This window comes from Gobio gobio, assembly GCF_949357685.1.
Source record: "Gobio gobio genome assembly, chromosome: 20".
NCBI lineage: Eukaryota > Metazoa > Chordata > Actinopteri > Cypriniformes > Gobionidae > Gobio > Gobio gobio.
In genome coordinates this window covers 35,105,780-35,130,733 of record NC_137113.1, presented here as the reverse complement: position 1 = coordinate 35,130,733, position 24,954 = coordinate 35,105,780, and the positions used below count along the sequence as shown (strand labels likewise).

Sequence of the window (24,954 nt, the reverse complement as noted above, 5' to 3'; positions counted from 1 at the left end):
CATAACCTTCCAAGGTTATATAGTTACAGTATATTAATATAAATAAATTTGTTATATAGTTACAGTTATATAATATACACTTTTATATATATAAATTCTAAAGCACTATTTTAACAAGATAATGTTTAAATGTTAATTCAATTCAAATATATTTATTATTTAGTTTATTGTCATCTCACACATGGATCTGCATTCAAATAATTAGCATCAAACAAACTTATTGCACAACCACCAAATAGGTGGCGATGTGCACTATGTAAATCGCAATTAAACAAAAGAAGAAGGAATGGCGCTTTTTCTGAGTGTCTGTTTCCATGGTGAATCATCGATTCGTCACTCTGTTGAGAATGTCTTGTGTGTTAACCGGGAACATACTCTAGGTTGTCTAAACTTACTCCTGGAGGCGTTTTTGGAACCAGCATACCTTGAGTAAGCAAGGTTTAATCAACGGAGAGTTCAGGGTATATGTGACGGGAAGTTAACATGCTTTCTGGAATAACCCCTTGGTAGGACAATCTGACGGGTACGATGAAATGTCAGCACACTGTTGCTACAAGCCAATCCACCTTCTTGAGCCCGAAAAAACTGTTTGTTCAAACTAATATCAAACTTACCTGGGGAGGAAATGAAACTGGCTTCATGCAACAGGCCTCAGAGTTTCCTGTTCAAACCGATTATCGTAGTGTCTCTAGTTTTCTTTGTTTTATTTCAGTCTGTTTGTGTGTTGGTACCTTGCTCCTACAGCGGCGTTTGAATAAGCCAAACTCTTGATTGACAGGTCCACTGCTGTGCTCTTGCCACTTGCCGTTGGCGAAGCTTTGCACTGTGATGTGATAGCACACTGACCGATCAGGCCTCATACAGTATGGATGGCTCACTATGGAAGACTGGGATACAGCCGGATCCCAGTGTCTTAACCTCTACAGAGAGAGAGATAGTGAGACAGAAGGAGGGTGAGAGGAGATGCAATATCTCTTAAACAATAGTTCACCCAAAATATAAATGTTCATTCATCATTTACTCATCAAAACATATGAGTTTTGTTTTCTTCAGTGGAATTCATGCATGCACACATTTAAATATTGTGTGTCAAGCCACAAAAGCAAATTTGACTAATAATGATTGAAGCAGTAATGACTTAAGTCAGGGGTCTCCAAACTCAAGCGACAAGAATACTTTTTGTGCGCAAAAAAAACAAACTTAAATAACCACTTTATTAGACTTATTTTGGGCCTTTTTCTGGCTTGACAGGACCAGACCTATTTTTTTTATTGTAGCCTGTAGAACAGCTAAACCATTCTAAATTTCTTCTTTTGTGTGTCCCAGGAAAAAAAAAAAGTAATTCAACGTTGAAACAACATAAAGGTGCATGAATGATGGCTGTATTCTGGGTAAACTGTCTCTTTACATTTACAAAATTTAAATGAACACCACCAGTTAAATACACTGATAGCTCCATCTCAAAGTGCCATCTGGTGGATACTTAAGACATTATAAGGTATAAAGCCCCATTGTGAAAAAAGAATTACACTTTAGAATACTTTTGAAAAAAGTTCTTATTGCATAAATAAAATACTTTAAAAGAATATACTTAAGTGCTAACTGAATTTAATGTTTTTGGACAGTTATTTACAATTAAACAAAAATGTTCAATAGTTTCAATTTTATTAAATTAAATTAGTAGAATTAAAGGGATATTTCACCCGAAAATAAAAATTATCCCGTAATTTACTCACCCTCAAGCCATCCTAGGTGTCTATGACATTCTTCTTTCAGACGAATACAAAGAGTTTGGCAGTGAATGGCAGCCCAAAATTTGAAGCCCAAAAAAGTGCATCCATCCGTTTGTGTAAGAAAAATATCCATATTTTAAACTTTATAAAGTAAGAATCTAGCTTCTGGCAGTCTGCCTTCCATATTCAACTACGAAGAAAGTGTAACGCCTCTAGCGGTTCAAAGGCTTACGCTACGTCCAATGTCATTTTAACAGCAAGTGCCTGTTACGCTTTTTTCGTAAGTTGAATACAGACGGTGGTCTGCTGGAAGCTAAATATTTTACTTTATAACATGTTAAATATGGATCTTTTCACTTTTCACACCATAATGGATGGTTTCACTTTTTTGGGCTTCAAAGTTTGGGCTGCCATTCACTGCCATTATAAAGGTTGGGAAGAGCCAGGACATTTTTTAATAAAACTCTGATTGAATTCGTCAATGTCATATACACCTAGGATGGCTTGAGGGTGAGTAAATCATGGGGTAATTTTCATTTTTGGGTGAACCCAAACCCCCCAAAAAATGAAAATAACCAAACAATTGTGGGGCACCATTGACTTCCAAAGTTTTTTTTCCTCCATACTATGGAAGCCGATGGGGTCCATAAGCTGTTTGGTTACAAACATTCTTCAAAATATCTTCCTTTGTGTTCAGCAGAAGAAAGACATTTATACAGGGTTGGAACAACTTGAGGGTGAGTAAATGATGACAGAATTTACATTTTGGGTGAACTATCCTTTTAAGAGTGTGTATTACTTACATAGCTCTTAAGTACATCTTTATCCCCTGGTTTCACAGACGAGGCTTAAATTTAGTCACAGACTAAAATGCATGTTTGAGCTGTTTTAACTGAAAACAACTTGCACTGACATCTTAAAACATGTCAGTGCCATTGTTTTGTCTCAAGATGCACACAGTAAAGTTTTTTTATGGCACATTTAAAAAAGCTACTTAAATTGAACTAAAGCCTATATTCTGGCTTAATCTAAGCCCTGTCTGTGAAACCAGGCCTGTGTGTAATTTCATAATTGCCTTTGAAATATGGTTAAAGTGTACTGTGTTTAAGTGTGCTTTTATTACATTAATATCTGCAAACACATTTTTTAAAAATATACTTTTAAGACTTCAAGTGCACATTAAAACAATTATAAACCTTTCTTTTTCATAAGGGAATGAACCTGTGAGTGCTCTAACCTCAATGGAGAAGTTGTACGTATCTGATTCGCCCAATTTAGCAGCATGGAGAAGAAAGTAAAAACCACAGAGGCTGATGGTTTGAGTGCAGCACTCTTGTTCCTGTATACGGTGACAGAGTGAAAAACACATACAACAGAAAATACAGGCCTACAAGCAAGTAAAAGAACACAAACTTTTGTCATATGGTAACAACAGAAATAGCGAGCGATTGAAGGACAGAAAAGTATCATGGAGTTCTGGAAATGGGCATAATTCATCTGTGTTAAAGTATCAGAAAGTGTACCGCACCCTATCAAACATCATTCCGAACCGGATGGCTTGTTTAGAAAAGTCAGTCACGACCATGTCGCCCCCGCTGTAAAGCTATTTGGAAGAAAAACATACAGATTAACTATGGAGCTAATTAATTAGTTCTCACTTGGTAGTAAAAAAACAAAACAACTTATATAAAGCTCCTTTGAAACAAGCAGTTCATGAATTAAGTATGGCACTACATCTGGAGTGATGGGTGGGTTGAATATGGTGTTATGTTTGTGGTCTCTACACAAGCTCACAGTGTGATAATGATTTGACAGGATGCTCAGCAGCCAGGATTCAGGAAGCACTCTGATGTTCTGCAGCTCTTGCAGATGCTGCCCTGAGACACGAACACACATAAACAACACAACTCAAATATAGTTTTGGGGAGTAAACTAAAAGTAGCAACACTATATGCATTTTACACACACAGTTGTTTCTAAAACTATAGCTTTTCCAGTATTGTGTGTGGCTAATTGACAAGACCTTTTTGTTTTATTTTATAACACAAATTACACACTTATTCCTCAAATGTGAATTTTGAAACAGTATTGCAGCAGTATTTATTAAAGATTATATATCAGTGCACATCATTATTATTATTTTTTAAATTCATGTGTCCTCATAATCTTGCATCGACATCTCTTCTCTTCTCTGGTGACTTGTTTACTGGCGTGAGGGCAGGGCAACCTCTCACTCACATGAGATCATAGCAATACCAAACCACAATGTTTCAACGTTCCAGTCAATTCCTGATAGACAAAACCAAGTCCAGCCCTACATTTTTTCTTATTCGAGAAGCATTTCACTCGGATATATGTTGCAATGTCTATTTCATGCTGACTTTAAAGGGGTCATGAATTGAAAAATCGACTTTTCATTCAGCCTTTGATATATAAAACTTAATCGTGATATAAGAATATCCTGTAAGTTTCAGAGCTGAAAACTTCCTTGTTAGTCAAAGAAAAGCTTTTATTGACACCAGACCCCTCAGAATGTGCCAAGCTGTGACGTCAGAGTGTGGTGAAACGCCGCCTCAACAGAAGAAGTATGCCTGATTCGAACTTCCAAGCAATAAAACAACCTGCATGAGCTTAATTCAGATTCCAATATGAATGCATGGATGAACTTGATTTTTAATGAATATCCAGCTCACGTGGGTAAGACATTGTGCGTTTGTTCCTTCATTTCACCACGGATTAGTTTGTATACAAGAGACTGGATTTGCAGACAGGATGAGATTACATGAATTAATGAAGCAACACACTAATGTGAGTAAAAATTAATTTTATGTGCAATAGTATTGTATTGTTACAGATCGTTTGATATCTATTGATTACGTGTACGTAACTGAACATAACTTAGCACGCTGACATAGGCTGGAGAATCCTTTATTTGAGGTGTTGTTTTTTTCATTGTGCTGCGATTCATGATCAGATTCGGACATTGCAAAGCCCAACGTCCCGTGGCAGTGTTTTCCAGACGGGCTACCAAAACGTATTACCGGCCTGCCAACGGGCTTAAATAGTGAAATAACATTCCTTTCTTTATGTGCATTGTTCGCTCTTGACTTGATATTTGAAGGAAAAATACAATTGCGAAAGTTTTGATCATGCTGATTTGTCTGACTCTGCAGTGAGGCTTGTGCATGCGCGTGTTAGTGACAGGGCTTAAAAACGGAAAAAAATATCAATCGGTTCACTCCGAGCAGAATCGATATTTTAACGTTTCCATTTTTGCGTTCCTCATTAAACATTACTGTTCCGAAAACGGTTTGATTTGAAAAAATAATGGTTAATAACGTTATTTTAATTTAGCCTATAGGCCTACTTTAAACAAATATGTATAAATAAAGACTTATTTTCACTCAATAATAATATAATGCATGATAATTAAACTTGAATATTTATTTCATAATATTTTTAAAACCACAACAGAAATACATGCATTAATTACAAAGCATAAACAGCGTGACAAATATTGACCTGTTTTGGAGTGGAAAGTGGCCCTCTATATGCCTATTCTTTTCAGAAGAGTGATAACATTCTTTGTACATAACTTTTTTTTCAACACGACTTGTTTTAAAAATTGCATGAATAAAGAATAAATAAACTGGATAACCATTGCTCTTTTAATGCACTGTCAACTGGTAATTTCAAAGCAAACACTGCGCAACACGTCCTTGCATCACATAATCAAATTCAGTCAGCTAATAAAGCTTGATCGTTTAATGCAATACAACATACCATTTAATAAGAAGCATCAACCTTCTATATAGAAAACATTGACCTGTATTGGCAATCTGAAAGACTATAGGAAAAATGTTTGATAGATACTAGTAACCTACTTGGAAAGGCTTAAACGGAAATCCACAAACTAGCCTAAATCAGACTATTTGAGCTTAAAGTCTGTACTACTTATTTAAACGTGTCTGCGCTTTCATTGTAGACCTCAGCGGGGAAAGAAATGTACTTGAGGCATGAAAATGCGCTCACACTGACTTGCGTACCGGTAGATTCATAGATGACTGGTGCGCGGGCATTTCACTCACGCTTGATCCGTCAACGTCACATGCTGTACTACTCTATTCATTATTGGTCACTGCCAAATTAAAATATTAAAGAGAACGATAAAATAACGTTATTAACCGGTTAATGGTCATTTCAAATTAACGTTTCTGTTCAGAACGATTCAAATTGATTTTGATTTCGTTTTCGTTTTTGTTCCTCTCAAAATTTCGTTTGTTTCCGGTTTTCGTTTTCGTTCCTTGAACCGGTTCAGAGCCCTGGTTAGTGATGCACGGTTCGCGGTTATATATCCACCAATCGGGCGGTCCAAGTAATAAAAAATAACATTCCAATTAATTGTGGGTGGATGAGGGATAAATCATTGTGTTTGTTTGATAAAGACATTTTGCGAGCCCTCTGGGCGAATCATTCCGGTTGCCGTTTTTCCACATGCTTTCAAAACAATTCCTCACGTGTACTCACGGGGGAGCTGAAGCTCTTTATAATATTCAAAGCTTATCCAATCATATCTTTTAGTAGTTTACTTCCAAGTCTTCAATGCGGCTCGCCCATAAAAACCGAGCGTTCCATGAGAGAGGCTCAAAACCAGGGCAGAGAATAGCCTATTACTTATTCATTATGATGTTTTTAAATGTAAAAACCATGCGAAAGTCATAAGTTGACCTCAGACAACAGTATACATTTTTTTTAAAAAGCCAGTTCATGACCCCTTTAGGAATTTCACCAAACACAGCTAATAATGTTACCTTTCGAGGGAACTCCCACTGCATCGGAACGACGAATTTGGGGACACTCCCTAAGCAACAGCGCGTCTGAAGTATGAATGAAATCAGGCCAATCCTGATTGGTGTTGCGTCATGACGTAACTATGACGGCATACCCGGAAGATACATAAAGGGGAGCCCGAGCATAGTAATGGCAGTTATCGCTCTTCAGCATAGCGCTCTTTGTGAAATCTGTCTGTCTATTTATTGTTGTACGTTGTGAGAGAGAGAAAAAGTGTGTGTGAAATGGCGACCGCAAGAGACTTTAAGCAGTGTGTGCATCCGTGTCCCCGTTATATGTCGGGCTCGGACACACACTCACTTTGTGTACAGTGCCTGGGTGTTGAGCATGCTCGGGCGGCTCTCGAGGGAGCCTGTGATCATTGTGAGCGGCTCACACTCAGGCTCTTGCGCTCTCGGCTGGCCGTGTTTGATGAGGCCGGCCAGCCTCGTGAGCCCTCTGGTTCTGGACCCGCAGTCGCTGAGGCGGCTCGGCGTCGCAGATCCTGGGGCTCACAGCGGGATCTGTCAGACAGGTTTGGGACTGCTGAGGCACCTTCCCAAACTTCGTCTGACGATTCCGAGATTCTCCCTCCCCGTGTGGAAGCCCGCGCTGCGGCTTCTTCCCCCGGGGTGGAGAATCCGGTGTTCATCCTCTCTGGTTCTGAGGAACCAGATGAGGTGGACATCGAAGCGGGTGGTGAAGCACCATATGAGTCGCCACTTCACCCACCCGCTCAAGAGGAACTGGTTGAGGTTTTGACCCGTGCGGTGGCCAAATTAAGAATCGATTGGCCACAGGAAAATGAGGAAATCCAGCCAAATCCAGGAGATTCCTTTCACGCCGGGCTCAAACTCCTCGCCGGGGCTTGCCTTTTTTTCCGGACCTGCACAATGAGTTGTGCAAGTCTTGGAAAAAGCCGTATTCAGCGCGCGTTTCCAATCCCCCTGTATTGGACTATTCTAATATCCTGGGGGCGCGTGAAGCTGGATACGGGACGATGCCGCGGGTGGAAGATGCTCTCGCGGGCTATCTTTCTCCCGAATCGGCATCGTCGCTGAAAGCCCCGGTACTGCCCACCAAGCCCTGCAGGGACACCTCAGCCTTGGTGGGCAGAGCCTATATGGCGGCTGGGCGGGCTGGTAGTTCCTTGCATACTCTATCTATTTTGCAAGCCTACCAGGCCGACCTCCTGAAGGAGTTAGATGAGGGTGAGGGTCCCTCTCCAGGGGACATATTGGAGCTCCGGAAGGCCGCGGATTTGTCTCTCCGCATCACCAAGGAGACAGCCCATGCTGTGGGCCGCTCCATGGCATCTATGGTGACTGTGGAGAGACATTTGTGGCTGAATTTATCGGGGATGAAGGAAAAGGATAAAACCTTCCTCCTAGACTCCCCGATCTCGCCTTCTGGACTGTTCGGCGACGCTGTTAATACCGTCGTAGACAGATTCCAGGAGGCGAGGAAGCAGTCAGCGGCCTTCCGCCAATACCTCCCTCGTCGCTCCAAAGGGAAGGCTGCCTCCAGCGGGCAGCCTCAGCCGTCCACCAGTTCCTCGCACCGGCAGGTGCAAAAGCAGAGCGTCGCCTCTCGAGCCCCTCCTCCTGGAGCTTGGCAACAGAGGCGGCGCTCGCACCAGCAGGCTTCCGCACCTGTGGGCGATTTGAGAAACGTCCTTCAGGCTAGGAAGGCTGCTGGGAAGAAGTCCTAGCTTCGGCTGGACTTCAAAGAGCGGTCCCCCCCGCGCGGGAACAACCGAGGTTGTCCCCGCCGCGGCGCTCTCGGGAAATCGATGTGGTAATCCCGCCGTCACAGACGCTTCGGGCCACATCGATTTCCCGCGGACGTTCACTGCTCCAGCCGCCTCCGGGAGGACTTGCGACTGGGCAGTTAACTTGTCCGCACACCGAAAATCGGACCAGCCTCGAGAGGCTGGTTCCCTTAGTAGATTATCTCGGCGCGTGGAAACGCCTTCCGAGTATTTCTACGTGGGTCCTGCGTACTGTAGAAAAGGGTTACAGACTGCAGTTCAGTCATCCTCCACCAAAATTCTGTGGAGTGACATGGACTGTAGTGGAACTAGAGCGGGTTCGGGTAATGGAACAGGAAGTAAAATCCTTGCTGGTAAAGGGGGCCATAGAGTATGTTCCCCCACCAGAGAGGGAGTCCGGGTTCTACAGCCGGTACTTCATAGTTCCAAAGAAGGATGGAGGGTTGCGTCCTATTCTGGATCTGAGGTATTTGAACCGATCTCTGATGAGGTTCAGGTTCAAAATGCTCACCATTCCCACCATCGTGAGTCAGATCCGGTCCGAGGACTGGTTCGTCACGATAGATCTGAAGGAAGCATACTTCCATATATCCATCCTTCCGTGTCACAGGAAGCTCTTGAGGTTCGCTTTCGGGGGCGAGGCGTACCAATATCGAGTGCTTCCCTTTGGTCTAGCTCTTTCCCCACGCACGTTCACAAAGTGCATGGATGCAGCTCTGGCTCCAATGAGACTCCAGGGCATCCGTGTGCTGAATTATATCGACGATTGGCTCATTCTGGCCCAATCGTACGATATGGCGGTTCGGCATCGAGATGTCGTTCTGGCCCACATAAAGTGCTTGGGGCTGAGACTCAACACCAAGAAAAGTGTGTTGACGGCATCCCAGAGAACAACGTTCCTGGGAGTCGTGTGGGATTCGACATCGATGCGGGCGCAACTAGCTCCCGCGCGAGTCGAGACCATGCGGGCGATGGTCTCAGGATTAAGGCTAGGCCGCAGCATCACTGTCAAGCACTTCCAAAGGGTGCTGGGTCACATGGCAGCAGCGTCCAACGTAATACCTTTTGGCCTGCTGCACATGAGACCTCTACAGTGGTGGCTGAAGACCAAGGGGTTTTCCCCCAGGGGGAACCCGTTCCGTATGATCAGGGTAACGCGCGTATGCCTTCGTTCCCTAGCCATATGGAAAGAACCTTGGTTTCTGTCCCAGGGGCCAGTGTTGGGAGCGTCCTGTTGCCGGAAATCCGTTTCAACAGACGCCTCCCTCACTGGTTGGGGCACGGTCATGGACGGCCGCTTTGCGAGGGGCCCATGGGAGGGCCGTCATTCCTCCTGGCACATAAATTGCCTGGAGATGATGGCGGTCTACAAGGCTCTCAGGAGCTTTCTCCCGGACCTCGGCGGTCACCATGTCCTGGTACGGACAGACAATACGTCTGTCGTAGCGTACCTCAACCGGCAGGGGGGTCTGAGGTCGCGCCCTCTATGCAGATTGGCGCATCAGATCCTTCTGTGGGCCCAAGGGAAACTGTTGTCCATCAGGGCAATGTACGTCCCGGGGGTCCAAAATCAGGGAGCAGACATCCTGTCCAGGCAGGGGCTGAGGCCAGGGGAGTGGCGACTGTACCCAGAGGGGGTGGAGGCCATGTGCGAGAGGTTTGGCCCAGTGGAAGTGGATTTATTCGCGTCTCCAGAGACGACCCACTTTCCACTGTGGTTTTCTCTCACGCATCCGGCCCCGCTGGGGCTGGATGCCATGGTGCAGACGTGGCCGAGGCTGCGTCTGTATGCATTTCCCCCAATCGCTCTGCTCCCGGGAGTTCTGGAGCGGGTCCGTCGACAGGGCGCCAACCTGCTTCTGGTGGCGCCACGTTGGCCGACTCGAGTTTGGTTCTCGGACATCATAGCTCTGCTGGCAGGTCAATCGTGGGAGATTCCTCTGAGGAGGGATCTCCTGTCTCAGGCAGGGGGCACGATATTTCACCCCCGGCCCGAGTTATGGAACCTTTGGGTCTGGCCCCTGAGGGGGCCAGATACCTAGAGACTGGCCTGCCGGCGGATGTGGTCGAGACCTTACTCAGTTCCAGGGCTCCGTCTACAAGGAGACTGTACAGCCTCAAGTGGAATGTGTTTTTGGAATGTGGGCTCGGAGGATGAGGCCTGTGGCTCGTTCCAGAGTCCCAACATGGGATCTGGCAGTGGTTCTAGAAGGATTGGCTGAGGCCCCCTTCGAGCCGCTAGAGTCAGCAGACCCAAAGAGCTTGACCCTTAAGATGGCCTTTCTCTTAGCCATCACTTCTCTGAGGAGGGTGGGGGACCTTCAGGCCTTGGCGCTTACGCCGACTTGCCTGGAGTTTGCCCCTGGCGAAGTGAAGGCCATCTTACACCCTAGGGCCGGTTATGTGCCCAAGGTGCCATCTAGCGTGGTCAAGCCTTTGGTTCTTCAGGCATTTCATCCTCCGCCTCACGTGACGGCGGAAGAAGGGAGACTTCACCTGCTCTGCCCGGTCAGAGCCCTTAAATTATATGTGGAGAAGTCTGCACAGTGGAGGAAATCTGAGCAGCTATTAGTGTGTTTTGGTTCATTTAAGAAGGGGCTGCCTGCGTCAACCCAGACTATCAGTAACTGGATTGTCCAGGCAATAGCCACGGCCTATCAGGTGCGCAACCTGCCTTCACCTATGGCCGTGAGGGCACATTCCACCAGGGGCATGGCCTCCTCGGTGGCCCTCCTTTCTGGGGTCCCTTTGCAGGCCATTTGCGAGGTGGCCGGATGGGCTACTCCGCACACTTTTATTAGATCTTATAGTCTGCACCTCCCTGCGACGCCCGGTGCTAGGGTACTCCAGTCCTAGCTGTGCCCGGTCTCCGGCTTCACACTAGGACTGGTGCTACCATCGGTGTGGCCTAGTGGGTACTCGTTCCCCAAATTCGTCGTTCCGATGCAGTGGGAGTTCCCTCGAAAGGGAACGGCTCGGGTTATGTATATAACCCTTGTTCCCTGAGAAAGGGAACGAGCACTGCATCTCGTCGCCACACCTCGGCAGGCCTGGAGCGCATGCTTCATCGCGATAACTGCCATTACTATGCTCGGGCTCCCCTTTATGTATCTTCCGGGTATGCCGTCATAGTTACGTCATGACGCAACACCAATCAGGATTGGCCTGATTTCATTCATACTTCAGACGCGCTGTTGCCTAGGGAGTGTCCCCAAATTCATCGTTCCGATGCAGTGCTCGTTCCCTTTCTCAGGGAACTAGGGTTATATACATAACCCGAGCCGGTTTCCAAACAGGTTTCCCCAAATGTTGGCACCATCTTTTTTCAGGTGAAAAGGTATTCTTAATGTCAATTTGACAAGCCGTGGCACTCAAATAAACACAGCAATGTTATGAAAGTGACAAAGAGCATTTTATTTTAAAGGGATAGTTCACCCCCCAAATACAAATTATTCTGACTTTCTCTCTGTGGAATACAAAATATTTTGAAGTATTCACATTTTTCTTAAAATGTTTTCTATCCGTACAATGGAAATCAATGGGGTCCAAAGGTATGTTTACATTTACACATTTTCATTAGTTGGAATGAATCCAATCCAATTTCAGATTATGAAAGTTCTGTATATATAAACCCAAACTTTTGTGATCCAATTGAGAAAACATTCAGATTCAAGCACTTACATGCTTAATTGTTTCGTAATTATCTATTACTTTAGTCCGAATGAGTCAATGTAATTACTAACAGATTATTTGGTTGGTTGCATATAAATGTAGCGAGAACCCATCTGATTTTGGTTTTATGGTCCCAAAAATATCTCAAAGTATCTTCTTTTGTGTTCTACAGAAGAAAGTAAGTCAAGTTTGGTAAGACATGATGATGTTCCTTTTTACAAAATGGCACACATCATTAACATGACTGTGTTTGTGAGGCGTTTTCTGAATAGCTGATAGAGTTGTCATGTCTGTTGGGTGGGGGTGGGATATAATCACATGCTGGGTGGGTGTTAGAGGTCCAGTGGATGTGGCTCTGATTGTGTCCATGACGTGAGCCTGTAGCTGGGACGTACTGTTTCTCAGATATACACATTATTCTGCCAAACTGTCTGTTTTCATTTAAGCTAACGATGGGGTGCAACAGTATTTAGAGATTTGGGGAAAAATCAAAGATGTATGCCTTGTTTGAGGCTCAGGGTGTCAGGGTGCTATTTTAACGATCTGAGCGCATGGTCTGAAGCAGATGGTGCAGGTGGACTTAGGTTATGTCTGAATCCACTTTTGCTAGTTTAACAACGAAAAAAATGGTCAGCGCGCCAGGCGCATGGTCCAAAAGGGTTGTACCTAGTTTCTTAATGAGTCATGGGTTTGTTTTGGGCGTAACGTGCAATAAACCAATCAGAATCACAACTCCCATTCCTTTTAAAAGCCAGTTGCGCTTGCACCATAGTGAATTCGCTATTTGCATGGTGGAATGTGAGAGAGGAAAGACTGAACACTTCTCCAAAGAGGAATCCTTTTATTTGTAATATTTAAAAATATGTGTGTGCTGCTGCGTGTCCCTGTGTATGTGTAATAAGCAGAGTGTATAGGCGCACATTACTAATGCGCCCTTTAAATAACACAAAAAATACAGCGCTATTGACTTTAGAACAGGTTTTTGTTGGTCAATGGTGCAGTTGTTTTCAGTAGCCTCAAAATAGCAACGCGCCAATGTGCCTGAACACACCTTGTTTTCACACCAGCACACCCATGGGCGAACAGATGGGCCAACGCTATCTCATGACCAATTTGTACATATTTTATGAGGTGGCTAATTCGTATGAATTTGTACGACCTCACTCGTATGAATTTGTACGTTTTGTCTAAACCCCAGTGACGGGTAGGTTTAGGTGCGGGGTTTGAGGTAGGTCATTCGTACAAATTCATACGAATTTGGTAATTCGTCAAATACGTACGATTTAGCAAAAATCGTACAAATTCATACGAGTGAGGTCATATAAATTTGTACGAATTAGCCACCTGGTCAAATATGTACGAATTGCTTTGAGATCGGGTTGGATGGGTGCAAATACATTTGCTATTTAAACAACGTGGCGCTGGACATGAAAATGATAACTGTGTCAGGCTGAAACTAGCAAAAAACACTTGCATTGCGCCTGGTGAATGATAGGGCCCTTAGTTTGTGAAAAAATGGATGTATAGTATTCATAAAGCGCTTAACACTTACATTCAGTAATGCCATGCATACGAAGAGCTTGAAAGATAGTGATGTATTTTTGACCCTGAGGCTGTTCCAAGAAAACAGCCGTTTCCCTGAAACAGACAGACACATGATGGAGGGATGTCATTAAAAACAGCATATGTGCATGATACTAGCTAAGCAGTATGAAGGTCATTCCAAAAAGAATTTATAGTTTGCTGCACAATTGAAGTCATTGAATTATTGTAATGTCCTCTGTAAATGGCGTTTTTACTGACTGGAATTATACTAATGGACCATGTGCATTGTGTTGTTGCTGATAGCTGTAAATGGTTTGACAAAGGTTATGTACCTGGAGAAGAAGTGGATGATGGTGCTATGGGCAGGTAGGGTCTCTCTGAGGGGGTTTAACTTCAGGTACAGCCAGTACAGCACTGCTCTCAAGACCTCATACTCATTAGATGCAAACAGTCTAGACACAGAGACCTTATTAGTTTCCTGCTGATTTACTCCATCTGCTCATTTTGTAATGCGTTTAATAGTCATTATATATGCAGAAGGTTATTTTAAGTTCAGAAAAGCACTTTAAACACTTGAAAAAGAATGACCAGGACATATGCCACTCAAAAATCAACAGAAAAAAACAGCAAGTTTTATTTTGCATGAAGGGAAAAAGTCTATTTTACGACCTTTAAGACCTTAAGTGACATTACAAAAATCCCTGTTACCATGAAGCAATATAGTATTTGGTGTAATGTAGCCTATTTATTTTATGCTGATTAAAAAAAAAAAAAAAAATCATGACAAATGTAAATAGGCTTCCTATTCGTTATGCAAAATTAATTGTTTCTTAATTATTTCAGTCCGTGATTCAGTCAATGTGATTAATAACAGATTATTTGGTTGCATCTAAATGTAGCTAGAACCCATCTGATTTTAGTTTTATGGTCCCAAAAAAATCTCAAAGTATCTTTTGTGTTCCACAGAAAAAAGTAAGTCAAGTTTGCTAAGACATGATGGTGAGCGCATGATATCAAAATGTTCCTTTTTACAAAATGGCACACATCATTAACATGACTGTTTGTGAGGCGTTTTCTGATTTACTCCATCTGCTCATTTTTGCTCCGTTTTAGTAGTCATTATCTATGCAGAAGGTTATTTCAAGTTCGGAAAAGCACTTTAAACACTTTAAAGAATGGCCAGGACATATGCCACTCAAAAATAACAGCAAATTGTATCTTACATAAGGGAAAAAGTCTATTTTATGACCTTTAAAGGTATAGCTCACCCAAAAAAATTTATTAGTCCATGATTTACTCACCCTCAAGTCATCCTAGGAGTATATTATATTTTTCTTTCAGACGAATACAATCAGAGTTATATTAAAAAATGTCCTGGCTCTTTCCAGATTTATAATGGCAGTGAATGGCTGTTTCTGTTTTGAAGTCCATAAAAGTGCATCTATCCATCATAAAACTGCTTCACATGGCTCCAGGGGGTTAGTAAAGGCATTCTAAAGTGAAGCGATGCATTTGTGTGATAAAAATATCCATACTTAAAACTTTACAAACTGTAATCTCTAATTTCTGAAAAAAACTGTCGTAGACGCGTTCACGAGAGACTGGCGTTCCAGCGTATGACAGTTAGCAGAAGTTAGAGATTACAATTAGTAAAGTTTTAAATATGGATATTTTTCTTTCACAAATCGATTCGCTTCAGAAGGCCTTTATTAACCCCCCGGAGCCGTGTGGATTACTTTAAATGATGGATAGATGCACTTTTATGGACTTCAAAACAGAAACAGCCATTCACTGCCATTATAAAGCTTAGGAGAGCCAGGACAATTTTTAGTATAACTCCAATTGTATTTGTCTGAAAGAAGAATGCCATATACACCCAGGATGACTCGAGGTTGAGTAAATTTCATTTTTGGGTGAACTATCCCTTTAAGACCTTAAGTGACATTACAAAAATCACACTTCCCCATTACCATGAAGCGATATAGCATTTGGTGAAATGTATTTACTTTACGCTGATTCAATTGAAAAATTACTATTTTCATGACTAAGATAAATGTATGACTTTTCATGATAGAGAATCTAATGCGAATTACCCCTGAGAATAAAAAGGATTATAAACAAACTCAAAAGTAAAACATCCTGATGGTTTGCAACAATGAGGCTTTGGGATAAAAATGTCACAACGTAAAAACATCCTAATGGTCCTATAAATAGGCTTCCTATTCTTTATGCAAAAGCAATGCAATCAAGCAAGATCATGATGCAAGTGTTTCCCAATGTGATTTGTCAGTGATGCTCTTAAAAAGCTTAAGAAAATGTATAAGACCTTGGACTACGCAGGGTCTTCAGCAGGAGGTCAAAAGACAAATCTTTGAGTTTTATGTGGAAAGAGAGTTCGGTCACTAGGAACAGCTCCAACCAGCGCTCGCATGCTCTCTGGAGAACAGTCTCTTTAAACTGAAAAACACAGAAAGAGATTAATAGACGTTTATTCACTAAATACAGAGCTCCCCCTATTGGTGATTTAAAGAACAGAATAGGCTGGAATAGGAATAGGAATAGGATACCTAGCAAGCAATTTTACCTTTAAAAGGCGTCTAATAGCCGTCCAAACACAGCCCTGACATCTAAGCTAAAACAAGGCAAAATTTGGGCTGTCAGTGAAAATGTAATAGACGTCTAACCATAGACCAAGAATAGACTATCTAAAACAGGGGTGTCCAATCCTGCACCTGGAGTCTTTCACAAAGGAACTGTCCTGCAGAGTTTAGCTCCAACCCTAATGAAACACACCTGAACCAGCTAATCAAGGCCTTACTCAGGGTACCCCCAGGATCCTCCAAATGAAATTCAAGGCTTTTTAAGGCCTTTTTAATGCCATTTTAAATGAAATTCAATGCCAACTTCGTACCCATTCTGACAGAAGTATGAGGGGAAAATGTCAAATCTGTATAAATTTTGAACCCTAGAAAATAATTATGTACAAGTAGGCTACTTGAATTAAATACAACATTTTATTTAAATTATCAGTTATATTTAATACATACGCAACAGCGTAACACATTTGATTTGTAATAAACAAATAGATTTGATCTTGGTGTTGAACACTACAGCCTTCGCAGCTCTGCTGCCTTGGTTGCAATTTTTTCGCCCAGGCTCTCAAGTTCTGTCAACTTCTGCTTGTAGCTTCTTCTCAACGCGTTTGACTTTGACTAGGAGGACGTCCCAGGGTTAGGAAGCTTTTTGGTGCTAACAGCCTCAACATACTTCATCATGTCTGGCCAGATGACAAGGGCGATGACCACAAAAAGGCAAAGCGAAGATTTTGGACTTTGTGAGATTACAGAAATCCTCCCTTCTTGCTGGCACATTGTGAAAAATTGTATGCAGAGCTCTTAGGAACTTCTCCATATGCCAGTCGGTGAATCCACATTTGACAGCATTATGGAGAGTATGCAGGCCACAACTCCCCACCACTGCCAGCTGAGCACCCCCAAAATGCTCTGCATGCTCCTGCTGCAACATCTCAAAAAAACGCCTATTAACATTGGGTCCATCCATAGATACAGACCATCTTCCTCAAGTCAAGGTCACATACACACTCCTAAAAGACATGAAAAGCACATTTTAAACAAAGACATTATATAGCCTACATAATAGCTAGTGTGATGGAGGTTGGGGCCTCAAGGTTAAAGGGTTCTGTCTGAGTGGTGAGATACAGGTTCAGACATGCAAACTCACAACTGGTAAAAATGGTGACATGTTTACGAAGTAATTTGTTGTAGGGGGGTCTGGGGAATTATCCCCCATGAGACAATTTTTATGATTTAAACATGTAAATGAAGCATTCTGGTGCTTTCTGACAAGAAAACATTGTGCTTCAAGACATTTCCTTCGAGTAAAAAATAAACAATAAAACCAATAATTAAAATTTTTTGATATCATATTAAGTTGGGGCCTATCAAGTACAGTACATAACAAGAAAAAAAGCTCTCACTGTAAAGTAAACCATAAGGAACCCCAGATGGTACATCATTCTAATATTAAAGGTTAAAAAACATTTGATCAAATTCAGTTTTAATAAGGCTGCCGTTATCAATCAAATTAAGTCATTTACACTGCAAAATTGCAACTGTAATAAATAATTTTATGAGATTGATGTTTAAACAAATGATAAAAAAAAACAATGATGCCTTTAAACAATAAACCAATAGGTGGCAGCAAGTGACCGTCTTAATAAATGAATCATTGAGTCATTCATTAAAACGATTTGTTCAAAATGCTGAATCATTCAATAACAAAACACAGCACTTTAGTGTTGCTTTTCTTTTGTAACTATTTTCGTCGTTGAAATAGAACAAAACGATATTGCGTCTAAATTGTAAGTGACTACATATTAGCTAGGCTAACGGTTACTTGTTTATTAAACTATACATTCAATGTAACATTTGCAAACGTGATATTATAGAACAGCTCACTTGCTCGTGTTATGTTACTTTACTATATCATATATTATTTATAAATTAAAAAAACTCAACATTTTTAAAATTCATAATAAAAACTTACTTTGAAATGTTTGAGGAAGTCCACCGCCGTTGCATGCCCCATGAACTGCGAGCCGAAGTATCGTGACTGGACGTGGTCTTCCACTCAGTAGCGAATATGAAGGTCCAACTGCTTACTTTTCGTCATCTTATTGAGTCGGCCACGGGTCCCACACACGAGCACACCGACGGGCACGGGTCCGGTTCACCGGGAGCCGCTTTAAACCCCGTGAGGTGAAGCACGAGCAGCGCGAGGCTCACAGCGCGAGCGGGCTGCGGCATTCTCACCCGCAACAACAAAAAATAATTAAAAAAAAGTAACCATAGTAACGGGTGCACGAGCTTTCGCGCTTACTGCTATGACGTTGAGCGCGATGTGCACTCAACATTACGCTGCATGAATTTTTAATTATCCCACACTAGTAACAGTTCATTTTGTTACGGTATGAACTTAATCCTAGGAAGAGTTAAAAAAAATAAAATAAAAATAAGACCTTTGTAACGAAATCCAAGACTTTGTATACCAAATTCAAGGCTATTAAGGCCTTAATTTTAGATTATCAAATTTAAGACTTTTTCAATGCTTTTAAGACCCCGCGGGTACCCTGCTTACTAGGCATACTAGAAATGTCCAGCTGGTGTGTTGAGGCAAGCTGGAGCTAAACTCTGCAGGACAGCGGCCCTCCAGGACCGAGTTTGGACAGCCCTGATCTAGAACATGTCAAATAAATGAAACCAAACACCTTGTAATCACTGTTGACTTTGCTTACATGATGGAATATCATTCATCTCGAAAGTTATTTTGTCGAGAAGAGGGTTACTCATAGCTGGACTACATGGGGTCTGTAGTTAACCAAGACTGTGAAATGACGGCTATTGCTTGCTGGGTACATTTCATTATAGTTTCATAACCACAGCAACAATAATAAAAATAGTTACCTTGCAGGACACGTGATGAAAGCTGCACACAGTCGAAGACGAGATACGTGTCAACATCTCTTTAAGACACCTGTTTATCATATCCATCAGCCTCAAATGAATATAATATTTGATATACAACACAGTGTATTCATTCTGAAACTAAATATGTAAGCATTGGTGACTGTGTAAAATTGGATTTGCATAAACAATTACAAATTGACGCACCCATGTCCAAGGGAGATATGGACTGTGATGCAATGCATGTTGAAGTTTAAACTTGGCTGGGTGGAACTTAGTTGATCTTATGCGAAAAATATCTTTCAAATAAATGCTATGACTGTCTGCAGTGCCAAAAATCACATCCAGTTCCACCCAACATCCTGGATATGAATTAATCTAATACTGGATAAAACAAACTTCTCTAGAGACCTGGGTGTGACAGTATTATGGACTACTGGATCTGCGTTTACTTAATATGACACGACAGACACACACACACACACACACACACACACACACACACACACACACACACACACACACACACACACACACACACACACACACACACACACACACACTCACATGTTTTGTTTTCATGTTTTATGGGGACTTTCCATAGACATAATGATTTTTATACTTTACAAACTGTGTATTTTATCCCTTAGCCCTAAACACAACAGTGACTGCAGTAGCTTGTGTATTGGACACCATGTAGCAAACCGAATGAATCTGCCAGTTCAAGAACAGATTTGAAGATGTTGATACTCACTTCTGGAAGAGGTTTGACATTCCCAGTAATGCTGCAGTGGAGAGTACGGCCTCTCCCCACTCATCAGTGCGTTCCTCTGGGTTATACAGAGTACGCAGAGCAAAAGACAACGCTGGAACCCAAGAGAGATTCTTATATAACTGTATTACTCCTTAACTGTCACTGTATGCCCCCTCACCAGTCAACATCTCTGAGAGTACACTTAGATCAGAAACTCATGTGACAGCAAGTCAACAAGTGATGATGACACAGCTTGTCATTTACTGCTATAATATAATAAATATGATGTATTTTTAGCGCTTACCCTCTTTATTGATGGAGGCATCTTTGACAGGCAGTCGGAGAGTCAAAGGACTGCTGAGAAGCCACTTCCTGTAGACCAGTCCTCTCCCACATGCAGAACTACTGACTCTGCTGTCTGTACCAATAACTGCAGTATCACAACACAAAGTGGACGGCCTGAATTTCTCTCTTTAACTGTTTTTCAATGTCTATTTCACAAGCTCTATGATGAATATGTAGAATATTTATAAGTTATAATCTAAGCGGTTTATTTATTATGATTATTATGAGGATAACATGGTCTATTTATCATGGTCACTGTAATGTGATCTCTTTTGCATTATTTATGACATAATAACGGTTCACAAGTTATTGTCCTGCATATTTTATGAGGATTTTAATTAACTATTTTGTAAATAAAAAGTTCTGTCCCGTGTGCTCATTATATAAGGAATTTTAGGTGGTGTCGTCTATTTCTAAGGAATCTTTTAAGGTAATTTTATAGGTAACGTGTGATATCTGTACCTCTGAGAGTGTTCAAGCAAATGGGATTTCTGAAATAGCACATTGTTGACTAATTATGCTTTAAAGGGATAGTTCACCCAAAAAAGAAAATTAGCCCATGATTTACTCACCCTCAAGTCATCCAAGGTGTATATGACATTCTTCTTTCAGACGAATACAATCTGAGTTATATTAAAAATGTTCTGGCTAATCCAAGCATTATTGTCACAGATGCATCAGCGTCAGACCTCTACACTCCGCCCATCCGCTCCGCTTCACCCGAGTTCTGATTCATCGCACCTGTGTTCATCACCTGTCCCTAATTCCCCATCACTGCACTTCCTGTTATAAGCACCTTCAGTTCCTACAGTCATTGTCAGGTCTCGTCGATACTACATCGCCATACTGACTCACTCACTCGATCCTTACCTTCAGAAGACTTACCTGTGTTCCTTCATCCGACGATCCTTCCTCAACCAGCCTGCCTTCTTCAGATCACCAGCCTTGAACTTTCACCATCCCGACTTCCATCCTGCATCAGATAAGAGACTCATTCAGAACATTTCATCAGTTACCGCTCCAGTTTATCTCATCACTTCTTCCTGTCTGCCGTGACCATTATATGTTTGTGTTAAATAAATATCCTTTCAACTTACCTGTTTGTGTCATTCAGCAATCCTGACAGAAGACCTGACCAAACATGCACGAACCATCTGGTCACGGCGACGGAGAAGCTTCCACGCCGATCTTCACCACTGGATCCTCACCTGTCACTTCATCACCCGCCATCAACTCTTCTTCGTCTGCCTCTGTCAGTCCCATGGCCCGGCCAGCGCCCTTCTCTGGCGAGGAGGGGGAGTGCAGCGGATTTCTCCTGCAGTGCGAGCTGTTCATGGAGATGAACGCATCACAATTCGCCTCCGAGAGATCTAAGGTAGCTTTCTTCATTTCCCTTCTCACTGGAAGAGCATTGCTTTGGGCACAATCGCTTTGGGAAGCGAAAGGAGCTGTGACTGAGACCCTGAACAACTTTATTAGTCACTTCCGGGTTGTATTTTCTCCAGTCGCTAATGCTTTATCAGTTCATGATCAATTATTTCATCTACGACAAGGCAAGTCATCTGTTTCTTCATATGCCCTTCAGTTTCGAACCCTAGCAGCCTCTAGTGGATGGAATGAGCCGGCTTTAATCACCGCCTACCGGCAAGGGTTAGATCATGAGATCCGGTTACAACTCACCATTCATGATGATGCCATTGGTTTGGAAAGTCTCATTCAGCGTTCCATCAGAGTGGACCAACGCCGCACTGCCTGTCTGCTCGCTCAACCTGCACTGCCTCCTCCTCGTCCTTCCACCACAGTCAACCCTCTAACACCAGAACCCATGGACCTCAGTTCTGCACATTTATCAGCAGTTGAACGCCAGAGACGTATCTCTAACAACCTGTGTCTATACTGTGGATCCGCTGGCCACCTGATAGTCTCTTGTCCAGTTCGTCCCCCACGACCGGCGGTGAGTACAGTACATCTTACATCACCCATTTCTCAACTGAAATACACTACTGTTCAGATCTCACATCGTCAGCACTCTCTTCCAGCACAAGCGCTAATCGACTCTGGGTCCGCTGGTAACTTTATCTCCCGTTCCACTCTTCAAAAGCTACAAGTCCACCATGAATCCATCCCGCAGTCTCTTCAAGTGCATTCCATCCTCGGCAGACCGCTCGGTCGTGGGAGGATATGTCACCGCAGCCCCTCTGTAACAATGAAAGTTGGTTGTCTTCATCAAGAGGAATTGTCTTTTCTGGTGTTGGAGGGTTCTACGGCAGATATCATCCTGGGACGCCCGTGGTTGGAACTTCATTCTCCAGATATCAACTGGTCTACGGGAGAGGTTCGTCAATGGGGAAGTAACTGCTTTTCACGCTGTTTATCTCAGGTTAAAAGGGTGTCTCACCATCACTCATTACCCGTCCAAAAGGTTTCCATGTGTACCACCTCCATTGAAAGCCCAGCTATTAACGACCATCATGAGATTCCTCACAGTTACCGGGCGTTCCAGGATGTCTTCGATAAGCAGCTGGCCACGAAACTTCCACCACATCGGCCATGGGACTGTGCGATTGACCTACTGCCTGGGGCGGTCCTACCGCGTGGTAAAATCTACCCACTGTCCATCCCAGAACAGAAGGCCATGGAGGAGTACATCGAGGAGGCACTTCACCAAGGATACATCCGACCTTCTACTTCCCCTGCTGCTTCTTTTTCGTCGGTAAGAAGGACGGAGGCTTGCGCCCCTGTATAGATTACCGGACCCTCAATAATTCCACCGTCAAGTATAGGTATCCTCTTCCTCTGGTCCCAGCCGCCTTGGAACAGCTTCGTGGTGCAAAGGTATTCACTAAACTTGATCTCCGTAGTGCTTATAATTTAATTAGAATTAGAAAGGGAGATGAGTGGAAGACCGGATTCATCACTCCTGCAGGCCACTATGAGTACCGCGTCATGCCCTTCGGGCTGTCCAATGCTCCAGCGGTCTTCCAGGGGTTTATGAATGAGATATTTAAAGATTATCTGAACCAGTTCGTTATAATCTACATCGATGATGTCCTTATATATTCTACCAGCCTGTCTGAGCACCACCATCATGTCAAGTCAGTTCTCCAACGTCTTCGGGATCATCAGCTGTATCTAAAACTTGAGAAGTGTGAGTTCCATCAAGAAACCCTCCACTTCCTAGGGTATGTGATCACTCCTCAGGGAGTCACCATGGACCAGAGGAAGGTGGATGCCGTTGCCAACTGGCCATTACCCATCACCATCAAAGAGCTGCAACGATTCCTGGGCTTCGCAAACTTCTACCGTAGATTCATTCAAGGTTACAGTCAAATCAGTGCTCCTATCACCTCACTCCTGAAAAAAGGGGCCAAGTCTCTGTCCTGGACCTCTGAAGCCACCCAAGCGTTTGATGTGTTGAAGCAATCATTCAGTTCCGCTCCTACCCTTGTGCATCCCAATCCAGATCTTCCTTTCACCGTCGAAGTGGATGCGTCCAACACTGGGGTAGGAGCGATCCTCTCTCAACAGCAGGGGAAGCCTCCTCGACTCCATCCATGTGCCTTCTTCTCCAAGAAGATGTCCCCGGCGGAGCAGAATTATGATATCGGCAACCGGGAACTGCTGGCTATCAAGCTAGCTCTGGAGGAATGGAGACACTGGCTGGAGGGAGCGAAACACCCCTTTATAGTCATCACAGACCACCGAAATCTGGAATACCTTCGAGAGGCCAAAAGACTCAACACTCGTCAAGCTCGCTGGTCCCTTTTCTTTACAAGATTCAACTTCAAGGTAACATACCGTCCAGGGGACAAAAATGTCAAGGCTGATTCACTATCTCGTATACATCAACCCGATACCTTCACTCCAGAACCAGAACCTGTCCTCCCTCCAGCCTTGATTGTTAGTCCCATCCAGTGGGGTATAGATGACCATATAGCCGACGCCACCCGAACCGAACCTGCTCCGCCGGGAGGGCCAGTGGGACGGACTTATGTTCCTACGCGTCTACGTCCGTCCCTCATGGACTCGGTCCATACTTCGCTGGGCTCTGGGCACCCAGGCAGTCAACAGACCCTCTCGCTCCTTCAACGTCGGTACTGGTGGCCCAGTATGAGCCAGGATGTGTCCCAGTACGTTAAGGGCTGCTCAGTCTGTGCCATGGCCAAGGTCCCTCGTCGGCTCCCAGAAGGTAAATTAGTACCCTTGCCTATTCCAACCAGGCCGTGGTCCCATCTGGGGATAGACTTTGTTACCGATCTCCCTTCTTCTCAATCTCAAACATGTATACTGGTGGTTGTTGACCGTTTCTCGAAGGCCTGTAAACTCATCCCTATGCCAGGTCTACCCACTGCCTTCGAAACGGCAGAAGCATTATTTAACCAAGTCTTTCGTCACTTTGGGTTACCAGAAGATATCGTCTCCGATCGCGGACCTCAGTTTATATCCAGGGTATGGAGAGCCTTCTTCAACCTTCTGGGAGTCACAGTCAGCTTGACGTCAGGATACCATCCCCAGTCCAATGGCCAGACTGAGCGTAAGATACAAGAGGTCGGACGGTATCTTCGATCCTACTGCCATGACCATCAAGACTGCTGGAGCAGGTATCTACCCTGGGCCGAGTATGCACAGAATTCCCTTCAACAGTCTACTACTGGTCTCACGCCGTTTCAGTGCATACTCGGCTTCCAGCCGCCCCTGTTTCCCTGGTCAGGTGAGCCTTCAGATGTTCCAGCAGTCCATCATTGGTTCCAGGAGAGCGAGAGGGTCTGGGACTCAGCTCATGTTCATCTCCAAAGGGCTGTTCGGAGACACAAGAGTCAG

At 43.4% G+C, this 24,954-nt stretch overlaps 1 protein-coding gene across 1 annotated transcript in view; it reads right to left on the bottom strand.

The window, feature by feature from the left end:
* The window catches only part of btbd16 (BTB (POZ) domain containing 16), a gene marked incomplete at both ends in the record, with an annotated part of 44,245 nt that overhangs the window by 4,213 nt on the left and 15,078 nt on the right, over positions 1-24,954 (bottom strand). Inside the window, 10 exons of the mRNA XM_079846318.1 lie at positions 732-920; positions 2,971-3,072; positions 3,262-3,336; positions 3,528-3,610; positions 13,559-13,644; positions 13,884-14,003; positions 15,878-16,008; positions 19,035-19,104; positions 19,789-19,900; positions 20,093-20,206. Of these exons, the coding sequence (XP_079702444.1) occupies positions 732-920; positions 2,971-3,072; positions 3,262-3,336; positions 3,528-3,610; positions 13,559-13,644; positions 13,884-14,003; positions 15,878-16,008; positions 19,035-19,104; positions 19,789-19,900; positions 20,093-20,206 (1,082 nt within the window). The remainder of the gene's footprint in view (positions 1-731; positions 921-2,970; positions 3,073-3,261; positions 3,337-3,527; positions 3,611-13,558; positions 13,645-13,883; positions 14,004-15,877; positions 16,009-19,034; positions 19,105-19,788; positions 19,901-20,092; positions 20,207-24,954) is intronic.